The 20,383-nt window shown below is 43.5% G+C and overlaps 1 protein-coding gene across 2 annotated transcripts in view; it reads left to right on the top strand.

The window, feature by feature from the left end:
* The window catches only part of NALCN (sodium leak channel, non-selective), a 759,765-nt gene that overhangs the window by 141,512 nt on the left and 597,870 nt on the right, over window positions 1-20,383 (top strand). For both annotated transcript variants that reach the window (XM_044284936.1, XM_044284935.1), the window contains one exon: window positions 6,139-6,267. In XM_044284936.1, coding sequence (XP_044140871.1) covers window positions 6,139-6,267 — 129 coding nt within the window. The remainder of the gene's footprint in view (window positions 1-6,138; window positions 6,268-20,383) is intronic.

Raw genomic sequence — 20,383 nt, 5'->3', positions numbered from 1 at the left:
GAATGGAAAAGAATCCGCTCAGAATGCATCAGTTTGCCTCTGTTCCGTCTCCATTCTGCTTTGGAGGTGGACACCAAAACGCTGCTTGATCCATTTTCTATGACACAATCTGGCAAAATGGAAAATGGATCCGTCCTCCATTGACTTTCAACAGAGTTCAAGACGGATCCGTCTTGGCTATGTTAAAGATAATACAAACGGAGTGTGAAAGTAGCCTTAGACAGAGTAACTTAAAGGGGTTGTCTGAAATCCATAAAAAATTTGAAAGCTGGGCAGTATTTAAAATATAAAAGAAAAAAAACTGTCCCACCATTCCAGCACTGTACTGTAGTTCCCTTCCCCTCTGTCTTTGGTTCCGCCTGACTGGAAATTACAATATTAGGTATTCATTTATGTGACTGCTGCCAGCCAGTCAGTGGCCTCAGTGGTGTGCAGGAACTGCAAGTGACTGCTGAGTTCTATAACATGCTGCTTGTAAGTAAGACATATTTACAACGACTGCTTCCCTTAAAGGGGTTTTCCAGGATTTTGATAGTGATGACCTATTCAGTATCTGATCAGTGGGGGTACGACACCCGGGACCCTGGCCAATCAGTTGTTTGAAAAGGCATTGTCGTCACTCCTGTGAGCGCCACTGCCTTCTCTCTGCTTCTACTAGGCCAGTGATGACACGTTCATCGATCACATGGCCTAGGCACAGCTCAGCCCCATAGAAGTGAATAGCGCTGAGCGCGATGCCAAAGACAGTCATTATATAATGTACAGTGCTTGGTAAGCAGCGAGAAGGCCACTGCGCTCACAGGAGCTCAGGTGCCTTTTCAAAGAGCTGATTGGCACAGGTCCCGGCTGTCAGACCCCCACAGATCAGATACTAGTGACCTATCCAGAGGATAGGTCAGCAGTATCAAAATCCATCCTCTTTGTACTTCATGTCTCCTCATAAACTAAATTCCCCAGAGATTCAGATAAAGTTCTTATCATCTGTATTCAGGGTACAAGGAAAGTTTGGAGTGGTGATCTTAATTAAAAAGTAACTTTTAATTAGTTTAAATAGAAAAAGGGTCCCTAAATATAACACATATTTTCAATCTAGTGCACAATGACTCATTAAATTGTTGGTACACGGCGGCACCTGAAACATAACCGGTTGTCCTACCGTAACCCAGGTGTCTTCCGGTCTTTACAGATGTTCAGTAGATGTTAATCTTGCTGAAAAAAATGGCAGGAACCAGACAGGAATGATGGTGGGCTCTAAGTCCCTATATCACCCTAGGATAGGAGTGCTGGCGTGACCCTGACGTCCTAACCATGGAGCACCCGTCCTGAGAGGAACGACCCCATCCGGAACCTTGCCCTTACACTACTTGGCCCTGTTGTGCCCTAGTGCAGCTGATCCTCACATGCATGTTTCATGTAACAATCATCAGGGGAATATTGTGCAATCGAGCAGGGCATAAATCACATATACAGAATGTTTTGTAAATTGCAGGACTCGAAGCGTTATCTATAAAATAACATGCGAGTGCCCTATGGAATACATAGGAAAAACGAAGAGAGAATTACGCAGACGGATTGGGGAGCACCTGGGGGATATCTCCAATAAGAGAGATACAGCTGTATCTCGTCATATACAGGAGCATCACCATGGGGACCCCCAAAGTATTAAGGCCATGGGTATCGAGGTCGTCCCCCCTCCAACACAGTGGGGGGACGGGACACTGGGACCGTGTACTTCTTCAACATGAAGCCCGATGGATCCATACTCTGTGTACCGAGGCCTCATTCAACATCCAGCATAGAGGCAGGGCAGAGTGCTGGTTGCAGAGTGCTATTGCATTTGTGTTTTTGCGTTTGTATCTCTATTTCGCCATAGCAATGTGCACCTCCATACAGGGTTGTGCTGACTGAACCCCCCCCCCCATGCAGTCATGCACACCTGACCAGTTAGACTGCCCTGGAGGCTGGTTTTAAAGTCAGTATAAAACTGAGTCTGCTTTCATAGCACCTACCAGTAGCCATTTGGCTCCAGGTGAAGTATATAGTGGGCTCAGCATGCATGTTGGTACTTGCATCCCTGGATCCGATGGAAGCTGTTATGGCACCGGACGGGGTTAAAAGCAGAGTGTGCCTGGCGTGCATGCTGTACCTGCGCTCCCTGGACTTTGTGTGGCTGTCATGGCCCATAACAGGTAGGAACTAGTGTTAGGGACCACTCATGGAGGCGACCTTGACGTGGTGAGTGGCTTATTACGCTTTGGCCAAAATGCACACTAATGCCTCATTCAACATCCAGCATAGAGGCAGGGCAGAGTGCTGGTTGCAGAGTGCTATTGCATTTGTGTTTTTAATGTTATGGGATTATAAATAACTAGGCCCAATTTCATATACCGGACCTTCCTAACCATGATATTCATATTATGGTCTAAACTTTCTAGGCAAAATCTCTATCTGTAATGCCTGATATGCCGGCCCACCCGAACCTTTCAGGGCAGTCAGGTGCCAGCTGGTTTCCCTCTCCCTTGGGCAGGGCTTTCCATTTTCCCTCCCTGTGCGTGACGCCGGTCATTACAACAACTGGTTATGTTTCAGGTGTCACCGTGTACCAACAATTTTATGTGTCATTGTACACTAGACTGATAATATGTGTTTTATTTAGGGACACTTTTTCTATTTTAACTAATTTAAAGTTACGTTTTACTTAAGATCACCACTCCAAACTTTCCTTGTACTCTATAATTATAGGTGATCTAGCTATAGATTATCAAAAAACTTTTTTCTACATCTGTATTCAGGATCATAATTCCTGACCAGTAGAGAGGAGGAGGAGGAGGCAGCATTTTACTTCAGTGTTGTGAAGGAACTTGTCCTGCTGTGTGGTTAGGGCAGGTTTTGTGTGAACTAATGGGACAGCGGCCATTTTGTTTCCCCTGATGATTGCTCCCCAAACAAAATGAGCCATTATTAAGGAAAGGTATTTGAGAATATATTTATAATAAAGTAATATTTAAGTATTTTAATTTTCTTAATTGTTGGAGAATCCCTTTAATGTTACATAAAAATTTGAAAAACCCTCCTGAAAACATAACTTTTTTGTGTTGTAGATTATGAATTTATGTTTCAAATACAGACGTGGACAAAATTGTTGGTACCCTTTGGTCAATGAAAGAAAAAGTCACAATGGTCACAGAAATAACTTTAATCTGACAAAAGTAATAATAAATTAAAATTCTATAAATGTTAACCAATGAAAGTCAGACATTGTTTTTCAACCATGCTTCAACAGAATTATGTAAAGAAATAAACTCATGAAACAGGCATGGACAAAAATGATGGTACCCCTAACTTAATATTTTGTTGCGCAACCTTTTGAGGCAATCACTGCAATCAAACGCTTCCTGTAACTGTCAATGAGACATCTGCACCTCTCAGCAGGTATTTTGGCCCACTCCTCATGAGCAAACTGCTCCAGTTGTGTCCGGTTTGAAGGGTGCCTTTTCCAGACTGCATGTTTCAGCTCCTTCCAAAGATGCTCAATAGGATTGAGGTCAGGGCTCATAGAAGGCCACTTTAGAATAGTCCAATTTTTTCCTCTTAGCCATTCTTGGGTGTTTTTAGCGGTGTGTTTTGGGTCATTGTCCTGTTGCAAGACCCATGACCTGCGACTGAGACCAAGCTTTCTGACACTGGCTAGTACATTTCTCTCTAGAATTCCTTGATAGTCTTGAGATTTCATTGTACCCTGCACAGATTCAAGACACCCTGTGCCAGACGCAGCAAAGCAGCCCCAGAACATAACAGAGCCTCCTCCATGTTTCACAGTAGGGACAGTGTTCTTTTCTTGATATGCTTCATTTTTTCGTCTGTGAACATACAGCTGATGTGCCTTGGCAAAAACTTCGATTTTTGTCTCATCTGTCCACAGGACATTCTCCCAGAAGCTTTGTGGCTTGTCAACATGTAGTTTGGCATATTCCAGTCTTGCTTTTTTATGATTCGTTTTCAACAATGGTGTCCTCCTTGGTCGTCTCCCATGTAGTCCACTTTGGCTCAAACAACGACGGATGGTGCGATCTGACACTGATGTTCCTTGAGCATGAAGTTCACCTTGAATCTCTTTAGAAGTCTTTCTAGGCTCTTTTGTTACCATTCGGATTATCCGTCTCTTAGATTTGTCATCAATTTTCCTCCTGCGGCCACGTCCAGGGAGGTTGGCTACAGTCCCATGGATCTTAAACTTATGAATAATATGTGCAACTGTACTCACAGGAACATCTAGTTGCTTGGAGATGGTCTTATAGCCTTTACCTTTAACATGCTTGTCTATAATTTTCTTTCTGATCTCTTGAGACAGCTCTTTCCTTTGCTTCCTCTGGTCCATGTCGAGTGTGGTACACACCATATCACCAAACAACACAGTGATTACCTGGAGCCATATATATAGGCCCAATGGCTGATTACAAGGTTGTAGACACCTGTGATGCTAATTAGTGGACACACCTTGAATTAACATGTCCCTTTGGTCACATTATGTTCTGTGTTTTCTAGGGGTACCATCATTTTTGTCCATGCCTGTTTCATGAGTTTATTTTTTTACATAATTCTGTTGAAGCATGGTTGAAAAACAATGTCTGACTTTCATTGGTTAACATTTATAGAATTTTAATTTATTATTACTTTTGTCAGATTAAAGTTATTTCTGTGACCATTGTGACTTTTTCTTTCATTGACCAAAGGGTACCAACAATTTTGTCCACGTCTGTAGTTGCCACGCTTTAGCCCATTAGTGACATAACTAATTTTAGTCTTAAATGGTCACTAACTTTTCACAGAACTTTTCATAAATCAATAGTCAATCAACTTGAAACCGGAATAATCCTCTGGCATTCGTGGTCTTTAAAACTCCAAGAATCCTTTATTTAAATATGCATTAAAAACATCCAAAGTGTGTGACAGTAGACAGATATGCTATGCATTTCGGATGAATAGAATCATCCTTCCCCAAGGCATACAAGTCATATCCTAGACAGTATATGGGAGATGTGCCCTTTTCAGTTGAATTTAATGGTGTTGGCCTGATCTGGCTCTGTGGCTGCATTGCTGAGAAAACAGTATTTTAATAATATGCAAATTAGTCCCTGGGAGCAATGAGGGCCTAGCTGCTGCACCCAAAGGCTCTGCTCACTCTCCTACAGGCTGAACCCCTTTCACCTTTGACTGACAGGGCCACTCATTGAAGATGTAATCATGCCTGGCTACGAAGTACAGTATATAACCCACCCCCAGCCAATGGATTCTGTACTTTGCCACAGGACGCAATGAAAATGATAATTTGCGCTGCTTTTGGTGTTACTTTTAAGTCTGTCTTTTCTTTACAAGGTTGTGTCAAATTTATGAAATGGTGTACAGTAATAATATATTTGGTGAAAGTGCAATGTGATGTCTGTAAAAGTTTACCAAGGGTTGCCTGGCGTGCAGATGAGACTTTTTGTGACAAAAAGTTGCACATCATAAATAAGAGTTAAGGGCTGTTTCACACGAGCGAGTCCATTGCGGGAATCGTGCTCCATGTGAGAGCGTGATCCTCCGTTCTGGACTTGCAGGAGCACATAGCATTATCATAATTTATAATGCTGTGTGCTTCTGCTTGACCTTATTTCTACAGGATCATACTGAAAACTATATGCACAGGATAGGAGATAACTATTAGATTGATGGGGGTCCTAACATTGGGACCCCCACTGATCACAAGAACAGGGGATCTGTATTCCCCGAATCTCCCCTGAAATAAATGATGTGACCAGTCAGACATGCACTGAGTACAGCGCTCGGCTATCTCCGGAATTCTGGTAGAAATGAATGGAGCAGCAGCACACATTCTGACTGAGCTGCTCCATTCATTTCAGGGGGGCTACAGTGGGTACGGGTCCCCCCTTTTTGTGATTGGTGAGGATCCCAGCAGTAGTACCCCCACCAATATAATAGGTATCCCCTATCCTGTGGATAAGGGATAGGAGGGACCCGCAATTATCAGAAATTTAAGGCATATACTGTGTTTAAGGAACCGGTGTTGTATATTTGTAATACAACAGTACTTTGTTGTTATACATGCGATTCATTTGAACATGTCTTTCTTTATAGGCGCTCAGGAGAGCAAATTTGGAGTGTTTCCATATTTCTACTATTTTTCCTTCTTCTTTATGGAATCCTTGGTGTCCAGATGTTTGGGAATTTTACATATCATTGTGTGACAAATGACACACAACCAGGGTAAGTGGGTAATTCAATACCAATACATTAAACGGATATTGCATTTATTACAGTAAAAAAAAAATGTCAGTCAGACATCTCAGAGGGAAACATCCGATTGTATATGCAAGCTGGCACCCTACCAAAGTCTAGCTATGACTTTGATAAAGCAGTGCATAGCCAGCTCTCCATTAAAAGGAGTGGAAATTATTGTAACTAAATGCTCTGCTATATAGATTTCTTAGCAGAAACATCTTCTGCAGTACTGTATGAAAATGTCATCATTCTTATCAGTACCATTCCATAATCTGAAGCTATTCATCTGAACCCCTTAATAAACATTCATGCTCAACCAAGCCTGTGTGTGTTTCATTGGGGATGGAGGAATAGGCTGTTGTAGGTATCTTACAGAACAAAGTATTGGGTTTGTTAAAATCCCCTATTCAGTGGTTATGCTATAGATGCTAATCTAATATACAGGTGAAACTCGAAAAATTTGAATATTGTGCAAAGTTCATTTATTTCAGTAATGCAACTTAAAAGGTGAAACTAACATATGAGATAGACTCATTACATGCAAAGCAAGATATTTAAATCCTTTATTTGTTATAATTTGGATGATTATGGCTTATAGCGTATGAAACCCCAAAGTCACAATTTTGAGGTACCCTTTGCTCAGGGGGTATGGTTTAATTAGCTGACTAGAGTGTGACACTTTGGGCCTAGAATATTGAACCTTTTTGCAAAATTCTAATTTTAAGCTACATTAATGCAATTCCTTTTAATTCGCATTACTGAAATAAATGGACTTTTGCACGATATTCTAATTTTTTGAGTTTCACCTGTATTTCTGTATGGTGTTGGGAGAAGTGAGGAGAAAACCATACTAGGTTTGACCTGGCAGCATTAGAAGAATACAAAAGATTCAATAGGATATACCTAAAAATAAATCCCATATTTTCTGTAATTACCATGGAGTATAAGACACACCTAAGATTTGAAGTCGGAAAATAAGAAAAAAATATTTTCCATCAGACCTTAGAGCAGACCCTGAAATCAGATGCCCATTTTTCATCAAACCTCAGATCAGACTCCAAAATTAGACCCCTAATCTAAGATCGGACTTCCAACCTCAATCAGCCTCTGATCGGACACCCCAGCCTCCATCATCCACAGATCAGCCGCCCATCCCCCATCAGACTCAGATCAGACCCCCAATCAGCCTCAGATCGGATCCCCAAGCCCCCATGAGCCTCAGATCGGATCCTCATCTGACATTACAAAATAAATAAACTTACCTTGCTTGCTCCGGACAGCGCTGAAGATCCAGGACTCACCACTCCATTGCTTCTTCTGGGTCCTGCTGTGTACTGTGATCTGATTGCGCACAGCATCAGGTTATAGTGCACACCTACATGCATTACATCCTGATGCTCTGAGTGGTCAGAACATGGTGCACAGCGGGACACAGAAGAAGACCATGGAAGGTGAGTATAGTCAGTGCAGTGCTGCCCTCACCTCCCTGTGCCTCCCGCATGTTAAAGAACGTTTGCATAATTGAAGCGGTCATTAGCATTTAGACTATAAGACGCATTGCCACTATTCCCCCATTTCTTGGGGAAAGAGTGCATCTTATAGTCCGAAAAATGCTGTATGTACTGTAATATTGTACTGTAGTATTACTTTATATTGAATGTACTGTATGTGTGAGTATTGGCAGTGAATAGAGGGTGTAACTTTCATCATCGTTATTTGTGTGGCTATTATTAACCTTATTATCATTAATTGTTATAATCACAGTTCTCCAAATGTCTAAATGCCTGTTTCAGTAACATTTTAAACACAGATGGAATATCTACACAATTTCAGTCTGACCTAAACTGCTTGTAACCCTTCATACACTGTGCCTTCTATTCTGTTTTGGATTATGTTTTGGGCATTTAACTCAAAGAACTGGCAAATGTGCCTCTAATACTATATAATAGTTGCCTAACAGCATAAAGTACCCTGCTTGATATATTCAGAAGAAATAAGTCCGATATAGCACAGTCAGAAAAGTTTTAGATTTGATGTAGTCTGTCCAATGACTGTTATTTGATGGAACTAGGGCTTAAGGAAGTATGCTTCAAGAAAACCATGTATGTTTTTTGTAATGTGGCACGGTTGAGTGGAGAAGAGCAGAGAATTACATTGGAAGTATATACTTTGTTATGGCTGCCTGTTGTGTGGTGTATAATGTACTTGAAAATATTACTGAGCAATCCAGCAGCAGCTGGAAAATGAAGTGCTCCAGCAGTCATGCAGTAATGACTGTTCCCCAGCTGCACAAAATTACTTTGGATGGCTTGAATAGTCATATTGTAATACAAAGAGAAGCATTTTCTTTTCTTAAAAATACTAGATTTGACTCCTCATAGACAGTATTAAAAGAAAGAAAAATATGTTTCAGTGGACGCAACTATTATCTGTGCTTTCTTATATTAATATAATATTTCTTGACAGTAAAGGTCCTCCTACATGGTCCGATGTCACGTATCGGATGTCCCAAGGAGGACCTCTGGGATGTCATACGAGAGGACAAGGCAAACAGGCCAAGAACCACAGAACACATAACTTATTACAAAGGAACCAAGACACGTGACAATGACTATAACAGAAGACCTCAATGTACTGAAAGGGATCAGTGGGTGTGTACCCACTGTGCCACTGACTAGCAATACTCTGGAGGGACGTAACTAATCAGATACCTGGTCTTCACTAGAGCCTCAGATGGTGAGGATAGGCTTGGGCTGTTAGGGTAGTTTCCAGGGGATACTCCAGAGCGTAAACCGAGTCAGTGGCAGCAGGATAAGGCAGCACAGAGATACCAGACAAGTTACCGACAGTACATTGAGTCCACAGACATGCAGGAAAAACGGAACAGAGGCAGAAGCAGGTACCTGCGCCCCAAGCACAATAGAAGCAAGGCGGCCTCAGGAAGAGCTACACAGAACAGGCAGAGCAGCAACAGAAGCAGTTACGGTACCTGCGCCGCAAGCAATAGAAGCTAAGCGGTCACAGGCAGAGCTTCACAAAGACAGGGAATGGGCATTTGGCATAGGGCATTCCCCCTCCGGCGAACACAGGAACTCTCTTCCAAAGGCGGACATTGACAGACATGAACGGAACACCAGAAGCAGTAAGGACTGCCAGACAGACAATAGCAGGAAACAGATCAGGCGCAGATCAGCTCTGCTAGGCTATACATGAACCAAACAACAGAAGCAGTAAGGCCCCTTTCACACGGGCGAGTATTCTGCGCGGATGCGATGCATGAGTTGAACTCATTGCACCTGCACTGAATCCCGACCCATTCATTTCTATGGGGCTGTTCACATGAGCGGTGATTTTCACGCATCACTTGTGCGTTGTGTGAAAATCGCAGCATGCTCTATATTCAGAGTGAAAAGCAAGTGCGGATGCGGTGCAATTTTCACGCACGGTTGCTAGGATGGAGACCCGATCATTATTATTTTCCCTTATAAGATGGGTTTAAGGGGAAATAATAGCATTCTGAATACAGAATGCATAGTAAAATAGCGCTGGAGGGGTTAAAAAATAAATAAAACATTATTTAACTCACCTTAATCCACTTGATCGCGCAGCCGGCATCTCCTTCTGTCTTCATCTTAGCTGTGTGCAGTAACAGGACCTGTGGTGACGTCACTCCGGTCATCACATGGTCCATCACATGATCCATCACCATGATAAAAGATCATGTGATGGATCATGTGATGAACGGAGTGACGTCACCACAGGTCCTGTTACTGCACACAGCTAAGATGAAGACAGAAGAAGATGACGGCTGCGCGATCAAGTGGATTAAGGTGAGTTAAAAAAAAAATTAACCCCTCCAGTGCTATTTTACTATGCATTCTGTATTCAGAATGCTATTATTTTTCCTTATAACAATGTTATAAGGGAAAATAATCCAATCTACAGAACACCGATCCCAAGCCCGAACTTCTGTGAAGAAGTTCGGGTTTGGGTACCAAACATGTGCAGTTTTTCTCACAAGAGTGCAAAACGCATTACAATGTTTTGCACTTGCGCTGAAAAATCGTGTGTGTTCCCGCAACGCACCCGCACATTTTCCCGCAACGCCCGTGTGAAACCAGCCTAAGGACTGCAAGATAGACAATAACAGGACATAGATCAGACGCTCTGCTAGGCTCAGATGCAGATAAACTCTGTTAGGCTTAGATGCAGATAAGCTCTGCTAGGTTATACAGATACAGGACATAGATCAGATGCAGATAAGCTTTGCTAGGCTATACAAATACAGGACAGATACAAGGCACGATACAGGGCAGAAGACTACAGAACCAGGCAGAACACACCAAGATGTAGATGGAAGGACCCCTTGGGTCAGCAGCAAAGGGCAAAACCTGGCAAAACAAACGTAGAAAGACAGGCTACACAGAGCAGAAGGGTGGAATACTCACAAGACAGAACAGACTGACCCAACACTTGTTGTGGCAGGCCTAGGGTCAGTCACGTGATGATCGAGCCACGTGTTCCAGGTGTATGACGTCGGCGGAGGAATATGACAGAAGCCAGCACACACATCAAAACTCTGCCATGATCCCAAATTGGGAGTATCCTAGGCCCTTTATTTATTCCCACTTCACTGGTGTAACCTCTTAAAGTATTGACATGATTGATTTACAAATATTCCAACAATAACTTCTGATTGGTACCCACAATAATACTTCTAATTGGTCAGAACTGAATCCATCTATTGATTGGTTAGTATTCTACGAGATTTCTATTTTCTACTAATGGGTTCATTGCTGAGACCATGCTTCTTTAGCAAGAAATGCAAAATATTGGCTACTTACAGCAGTACAAACTTTATCTTATCTCAACACACATTGCTAACTTTTATAGTTTTTAGCTTACACATCATTGTTATCTTTTTATGGTGCAAACAGAAATTAAACACAAAAGTCTCTCAAAAGTCTTTCAGTAAAATGGAGTCTCAGAAAAGCTGGGTATCTTCCCAACATTTCCCTCCTCTTGTTTCACTTTCTGAGTGCGCTGAAGAATCTCTTCACATGGTAGATACCTACCTAAGCAAATAAATGACACCTTAGAAAGCCTGTATGTCACAGAGTATACAGATAAGCTGCATAGACCATGCGATGCAAGCATCGATTCCAGTCCGTCTAGGAGCTGTCATTTTTCCTAAACATTCATGCATTTTATTAAATCAGACAAGGAACACAAGCACACACTATCTAAGTGGATGTAGGTGCAGCATTATTGTCCCATGCATCATTGTCCATTGTTCTGGATACACCTTGATGTACTTCTTCTGCTCCTGTGTTGGAATCTCTAGGAGCCAGTAGGTCAGCTATACCACTAGGAGCATCAGCAGTAAGCCAAAAAGTTACTGCGTAGCTGTGGGCCTCGGTTGTAGAATCAGGAAGGTGAGCATCATCTTGGGCGTTGCTGTCCCTTGGTTGAACAGTGATGTCAATCATGGCATATCCCTTGACCAATATGGTGCAGCCTGGAAGTGTAGCTACTTGGAGTAGGCCTGGAATCGCCTGGAAGGTCCACCTCTGTCCTCCTCTGGTCACCACTACGAACACTGATGGGAAGCCTGGAACAGACACCGCCTTCCTGCCAAGGATGCACCTCCATCCGGACTTGCACTTAGGTCCCGGAGCTACTTAATACAGAACAGAAAGTGATAAACGCAGTAACAGTGCCCCATGGGTGATTCCATCTGGGACCACCACTATAGTGTCTCCATACTGTTGAAAGTGTGCAGAGCATATCCAACAGTCAGTAGAATTCAGTTTTCAGATGGAATTTGTACACTTCCCTCCTTTCACTTGTGCACAAAATCATAAAATACAAAGAAACAGGCAAGGCGGTACATGCATTGTGATACTCTGCTTATCCAAGTTACTCTCACAACTGGTTGGATCCATAACAGTAGAACTGCTTTCCTGTTTGTGACTGGCTGTCTTCAGAACCTTTTTGCAGTGGCTTGCATGGACCCAGACTGGTCTCCCGTTCAGCTTGACGGAGGTGGGTGTGGTCAGTTGCACATGATATCGACCATCAAGCTACAAGGTCTTTCTCACATGCCTCTTCAGAACTACCCAATCTCCAGGAACCAGAGCGTGTGTACATTTGAGAGAATTAGGATCTGGTATAGAAGAGAAAACACGTGAATGTTGAAAGTATGACGCCAGGGTAGAGTAGTCTGCTTGTATCTGTTGGGGAAAATATAACCCTGTCCTTGGCGCAGAACCAAATAAAATTTTAAAAGGACTAAGCTTTTCTTGTCCAGTAGGAGTAGTGCTGATGACCCATTATCTCCCCAGTGAAGTGAGTACCTCTGTCTGATTCTATCACCCTTGCAATCCCATATCTGCAGACTACTTCTGGCAATATTTTCTTAGCAGTGTTTCTGGCCGTAGCCATAGTAACTGGCCAGCCTGAGAATACATCAATGGGGACAACTGGATGGCAGTCCCTAGCTTAGAATACGCGCTGGGAGGACAAGACAGACAACGGATAGTGAACGGACCGAGTCAATCCCAAAAGGGCGACAAAGTACCAATGGAGAAGGCAGAGAATAGTCAGGAGAAGCCGGGGTCAAATACCATGAGAGGAATGAAGTACCACAGGAACAAACAATAACAGGTCAGGTCACAAGCCAAAGGTCAAGCCAAGAGGTCACGTCAGAAACTAAGGAGCAGGCAGTAGCGGGTCAAAAAAAGGCACGGGTCAAATCCAGATAACGCTGAGAACAAAGTAACAAATAGCCTAGGGTAATTAATCACAGGCAACCTGTGGCTAGAAGGTTGCCTGTTATATACTGAAAAGCAGAGGTCATGTGACGTAGCCGGCGTCACATGACCTCCCACCCTTGTCAGTAGCCGAGTGCCGAGTGGCTCAGCCCCTTAAGCATAGCTATAGGAATGGGGGACTACGGCCGCACAGAGAGGAAGTGTGCGGCCGGGCTCGCTCCGCCCTTCCTCACCCCGGCAACCAAGATGCTGAGCGGCTCAGCGCTGCAACAGGACACGGCGCATTGTGACAGCGATAAGTCTGGCGTAGTTGTCAAAGACATTGTCAGGAGTGGCAGATTGGCTGCTTGGTCTGCTTGAGCGTTTCTCATGGCTAGTCATCTTTCTTCACGTGGGCTTATACTTTAATAATGCCTGTGGGAAGCTCTAGGGCCTCTATGAGGCTATATACTGCTTCTGAATTCCTAATTGGTTTGCCCGATGAAGTCAAAAATCCCCTAGTTTTCCAGATAACACCAAAATCATGTGCTACCCCAAATGTATACCTGAAAACTGTATAGCAATTTATTCTCAGTCCCTTACCCAATGTACATGCATCAGTGAGTGCCTTCAATTCCGCCTCCTGTGCAGAAGCACAGGATGGGAGTGGTATAATTACTTTACCATCTTGGATTACCGCATACCCCGTGACAAAGTGTCCTTGTTCATCATTCCACCATCTGGAGCCATCTACAAAATACTCAGCATCAGGGTTAGTTAATGGTGTTTCAGTAACATTTGGTAACCTTTTTGTTTCTGCAATCATCAATTCATGACAGTTATGACAGACATTTCTACTACTCCCACTTCCACCTCCTCTTCTAAATCCACTGGCAACAAAGTAGCTGGATTTAGAACTGTACATCGCTGTAAGGTAATGTGGGGACTGAGTAGTGTCATCTCATATTTTGTGATTCTGGCTTGAGACAAATGTTTCAGCTTGGTGATGTGTAGTAGTTCAGCAACTGGATGTGGTACTTTTAATGTAAGAGGGTGTTATAGTACCAAGTCTTCTGTTTTTAGAGAGAAAAACTTAAATCCAGCTCACCTCCCAGTTAGTATGATCCCGATTCTGAAACCCTAGGGGAGTGACCCCGTCGCAGGCTGCAGGTAATTTGGAAGAAGGTCTCAGATTCAAGTAGGGTCCATGTTAAAATCGCTTCTTTATTTGGACATCATACAGACATGACAGACTGCCACACAGTACAACAGATTGGCGTTGACGCGTTTCGGGTACTGAGACCCTTAGTCGTAACATTGTTGCACAGTGAGATACCCCAATATAAAGGGAAAAGATAGCCATTCCCCCCTACAATCCATGGGAGGCGGCATTGATCCCATTGGTCGTCTCACTGTGCATCACACCTTAGTTGCCACCCATTCATTACCAAGTTGATGCATTGCAGACTGTGCTGGGACTTAACAAAAGTTAACCCTTGAGGACTCTGGTCCAAATTCTGTGAACATTCACTAAAAAAAAAAAAAAAAAAAAAAAAAAGGGGGGGAGGGGAAACAGGTGAAAGTCCCAAAAAAAAAAAAACGCACAGTGTGAACACAGCAACTTGTGTAACATATAAAAACATATATTGTACAAAACCAAAACAGCCTTCACATTAATAACAGTATTATTGACAGTATTATTTCTGCTTAGGACATTGTTGCCACGCTTGGTAATCTTGTTATGCAGGAGAAAACCACTAATAATGATAATGGCACCAAGAACTGGGGACCAAATGGACAGACACAAGAAAAGGAATGGGGGGGAAGGGGAGACAGTGAGAAAGAATAAACACGCAGGAATGATACACATAAATGCACATGTTTATATATAAATGAACATATTTGTTATTGGTATATGTACATCAATTCCTTTTTCAGGTTAAGGCCATATGGAACTCTAGTGTTCAGCCTGAAGATCCAAAACGCCTCCCGTAGGAGGAGTTTCTTGCGGTGGTCACCACCTCTCTTGGGGGCAAATACCCTCTCTATCGCGAAGGCTTTAAAGCCCCTTACTTGACGATCATGTATTTGTATAAAATGTCTAGCTACATTCGAAATATTAAGTGCATTAGGGTTGCTTATATAATTTAAATGTTCCAGAAGGCGATTCCTGAATCTTCGGATCGTACTTCCAACATACATTAAGTCGCAATCCTTGCACTGTATAATATATACCACTCCTGCAGTGTTGCAATTGATATAGCTTTGTATTGGAAAACTGCAGGAGTGGTCAGATCTGTCAAAGGACTTGGAGGGGGTGGCATAGATGCAAGTCTTGCAGGGATTGCCCCCGCATTTGGAAAAGCCCTTGTATCTGAGCCAACTAGACTTCATGCTGGCTCCCATCCTATTGGCCGTGAAGAGGGATGGGGACAGCGAGCAGGACAATGTAGTGGCTTTTCTGGAAACAATTTTGAGACCTGATTTCAGGGCATTATATAATATTTCGTCATCATACAGAATAGGCAGACAGCCCTTAATGATGGAGCTGATTTTATTGAACTCCTTGCTATATGCCAGCGATAACGTTGGTACATTGTCCTGGTCACTGTTCCCATACCTCTCCATCCTCCTGGATGGGGTATCCCGTTTGCCTCGTGCTGCTATTTTGCCAAAAAGCATTTCCCCTCTATTTTTTCTCCGTGCAATAGCTCTGCCCCTCTCTAGCATCCAGGTGGGGTAATTTCTGGCTTTTAATCTGACATCTACCTTATTAAATTCCTCGTCCAGAAGTGAAGGGAGACTGTAGTTCCTGGCTGCTCGTATGTATTCCCCAACGGGGATCGCCCTGATGGTATGTAGGGGATGATGGCTCCTGGCATTTAGGATGGAATTTCCGGCCACCTCTTTTCTATATGTTCGGGTGTGCACCACTTCACCTGGGCAACCTCGGAGCGTCAGGTCTAAGAAATTGATAGTGGTCTCACCAAAGGCACATGTGAAACGTAAGTTGTAATTGTTCGCATTGAGGTACATCTGGAGGTCCGGGACGGCAGATACACCGCCCGCCCAAATCATGAGCAGGTCATCGATGTATCTGCCGTACCAGACCAATCCAACCCCAAAAGGGTTGTCCACATTATATATGAATTTTTCTTCCCAGTATGCCATGGTTAAATTCGCCAGCGAGGGCGAAAATTTCGCCCCCATTGACACTCCGCGTGTCTGTAAGTAATGCACACCGTCGAACATAAAATAATTGTGAATGAGCAAGAAGGCTGTGACCTCACACACATAATCAATGTAGTTGGGGCCACATCCCGTATACCTATGGAGATGGTATTCCATGGCCATCAGGGCGACCCCGTGGGGGATGGAGGGGTACAGAGCTATAACATCCGCCGTGATCCATATATAGTTGGCTTCCCATTTTAGGCTGTACATGGCTCTTAATACGTCTGATGTATCCTTAAGGAAACCCGGCGTGCGCCTGACAAGTGGCTGGAGGATGTTGTCCAGCCAACTGCCCAGACGCTCCGTCAGGGATCCCATGCCAGACACTATGGGGCGAAGAGGGGGGGGGGGTGGACACCCTTGTGGATCTTCGGCAGAGCATGCATAATTGGGGTCACGGGCGCATCCACACACAGGTACCTATATTCTGTTTCTGTAAAAATGCCCATGTCTCTTCCTTTTTGTATTAGAGACATATACTCAATCATGTATTCCCTGAGTGGGTTACTAGTTAATATTCTGTATGTGGATGCGTCCGTTAACATGTCCCGCATCTGGCCGCCATATAGATCCTTGTCCATGATGACCACCGCCCCCCCCTTGTCCGCCATCTTGATAACTATTTCACTACATTGCTGTAGTTCCATGAGGGCCTGAAAATGGGAGTGGCCTAAATTGTCTGGACATTTGGTAACCTTAGTTTCCCTTTGGATTCTTTCCAACTCCTTTTCCAATGTGCCCTGAAAAATGTCCATGCTACTTGTGCGCGACATTACCGGATAAAATTTAGTATTGCGAGTCTGTAATCTCATGACAGGTCTGGCTGACTCCACGATTCCCTGTTCCTCCTGAAGACCCGCAAGACAGCATAGAGACAACTGTTCTTTGAACATCAAATCCTTATAGGAATTTTCCTCATAAGTCTCTATCTGTGCTGGCGGGTGTTCAGGAGGGGCAGGGATATCATGGAAGTGCCGAGATACTGTAATGTTGCGCACAAATTTGTTAATATCCAACATTGTGGAGAACATATCAAAATGCGCAGATGGCGCAAAATTGAGACCAAGAGACAACACATATTCCTGATCTTTGCTTAGTTTTATACTAGACAGGTTCACAACATTTAAGTGGTCAGAGCTTACTTTTGTCTGGTCTGTAGCCGGGTAGATCTTGGATGCGGTAGTCTGGTGTCTCCGTCCGGCTCTCCCTCTGCGTTTTTTGGTGGATTCACCATTTCCCTCTTATCTCTTTCATTTTTAGATTTTTTATAGTATGACGCTGTATTAACCCTCTCTGGTGAGGCCAGCGGAACGGAAGCACCAGACTCCGGATCAAAGGTCCCGGCTACATTGGAATAATCTGACACCTCCGTGTCTGAAGAAAAACTAACTCTTAATACTCTTTTGTGTGGTTTGGACTTCTTGCGGTTTTTTTAAATAGATTTCGGCGTGGAGTAAAGGTTCTCCCGTCTTCCCCATTCATAAACTTGGTTGGTCGTATAATCATGAAGGTCTCGCTGGTATTTAGAATGTTTGTATTCCATTATAGTGTCCTCCAGTTTATTAATTGAAGCCTTGGTGTCCTCCTCCATGGATAAGAACTCCGTGTTGCTGTTAAACTTTGTGAGCTTGTCTTTACATAATTGGATATCCTGTTGTAGGCCAGTCAGTTTCTCATTTTCTGAATCCACAATGAGCTTCATTAGCTTCAGAGAGCACTCTGACAAAATATCATTCCATTTGCAGACAAAGTCCTTCTGAAAAAACTGTGGTGGGTATTTTTTTAATTCTTAACCCACGCGGAATCATGTTCTTTTCCATATATTTGGTGAGCGTGGTACAGTCCCACCAGACCCGAGTCTCCTGATTTAGCAAACGTTCCAGGTTGTTCATTAGACCTTTTAAATCCAGGTCCCTGGTGCCAATCATATCCTCCGCTGAGAAGACTGAGTCCGCTTTTAGCTGTCGGTCTTGTGAACTGTGAAAGGCCATGATGGGCAGGTGCGTCTGTGTAACTTTCTGTGGCAGTCCACAAAATAACTCGTCCAATGAAGCAATGTAAATATTGTTGGTACTGATAATTTTCGGGAACTGGGGGCGTTGCACGGAAAAACCACTTGGGAAACAGAGAGAAAAACTTAAATCCAGCTCACCTCCCAGTTAGTATGATCCCGATTCTGAAACCCTAGGGGAGTGACCCCGTCGCAGGCTGCAGGTAATTTGGAAGAAGGTCTCAGATTCAAGTAGGGTCCATGTTAAAATCGCTTCTTTATTTGGACATCATACAGACATGACAGACTGCCACACAGTACAACAGATTGGCGTTGACGCGTTTCGGGTACTGAGACCCTTAGTCGTAACGTTGTTGCACAGTGAGATACCCCAATATAAAGGGAAAAGATAGCCATTCCCCCCTACAATCCATGGGAGGCGGCATTGATCCCATTGGTCGTCTCACTGTGCATCACACCTTAGTTGCCACCCATTCATTACCAAGTTGATGCATTGCAGACTGTGCTGGGACTTAACAAAAGTTAACCCTTGAGGACTCTGGTCCAAATTCTGTGAACATTCACTAAAAAAAAAAAAAAAAAAAGGGGGGGAGGGGAAACAGGTGAAAGTCCCAAAAAAAAAAAAAAGCACAGTGTGAACACAGCAACTTGTGTAACATATAAAAACATATATTGTACAAAACCAAAACAGCCTTCACATTAATAACAGTATTATTGACAGTATTATTTCTGCTTAGGACATTGTTGCCACGCTTGGTAATCTTGTTATGCAGGAGAAAACCACTAATAATGATAATGGCACCAAGAACTGGGGACCAAATGGACAGACACAAGAAAAGGAATGGGGGGGGAAGGGGAGACAGTGAGAAAGAATAAACACGCAGGAATGATACACATAAATGCACATGTTTATATATAAATGAACATATTTGTTATTGGTATATGTACATCAATTCCTTTTTCAGGTTAAGGCCATATGGAACTCTAGTGTTCAGCCTGAAGATCCAAAACGCCTCCCGTAGGAGGAGTTTCTTGCGGTGGTCACCACCTCTCTTGGGGGCAAATACCCTTTTGGGGTTGGATTGGTCTGGTACGGCAGATACATCGATGACCTGCTCATGATTTGGGCGGGCGGTGTATCTGCCGTCCCGGACCTCCAGATGTACCTCAATGCGAACAATTACAACTTACGTTTCACATGTGCCTTTGGTGAGACCACTATCAATTTCTTAGACCTGACACTCCGAGGTTGCCCAGGTGAAGTGGTGCACACCCGAACATATAGAAAAGAGGTGGCCGGAAATTCCATCCTGAATGCCAGGAGCCATCATCCCCTACATACCATCAGGGCGATCCCCGTTGGGGAATACATACGAGCAGCCAGGAACTGCAGTCTCCCTGCACTTCTGGACGAGGAATTTAATAAGGTAGATGTCAGATTAAAAGCCAGAAATTACCCCACCTGGATGCTAGAGAGGGGCAGAGCTATTGCACGGAGAAAAAATAGAGGGGAAATGCTTTTTGGCAAAATAGCAGCACGAGGCAAACGGGATACCCCATCCAGGAGGATGGAGAGGTATGGGAACAGTGACCAGGACAATGTACCAACGTTATCGCTGGCATATAGCAAGGAGTTCAATAAAATCAGCTCCATCATTAAGGGCTGTCTGCCTATTCTGTATGATGACGAAATATTATATAATGCCCTGAAATCAGGTCTCAAAATTGTTTCCAGAAAAGCCACTACATTGTCCTGCTCGCTGTCCCCATCCCTCTTCACGGCCAATAGGATGGGAGCCAGCATGAAGTCTAGTTGGCTCAGATACAAGGGCTTTTCCAAATGCGGGGGCAATCCCTGCAAGACTTGCATCTATGCCACCCCCTCCAAGTCCTTTGACAGATCTGACCACTCCTGCAGTTTTCCAATACAAAGCTATATCAATTGCAACACTGCAGGAGTGGTATATATTATACAGTGCAAGGATTGCGACTTAATGTATGTTGGAAGTACGATCCGAAGATTCAGGAATCGCCTTCTGGAACATTTAAATTATATAAGCAACCCTAATGCACTTAATATTTCAAATGTAGCTAGACATTTTAT

This window comes from Bufo gargarizans, chromosome 3 (assembly GCF_014858855.1).
Source record: "Bufo gargarizans isolate SCDJY-AF-19 chromosome 3, ASM1485885v1, whole genome shotgun sequence".
Taxonomy (NCBI): domain Eukaryota; kingdom Metazoa; phylum Chordata; class Amphibia; order Anura; family Bufonidae; genus Bufo; species Bufo gargarizans.
The sequence above is the reverse complement of the archived record's forward strand: the minus strand, read 5'-3'. Positions and strand labels throughout refer to the sequence as shown.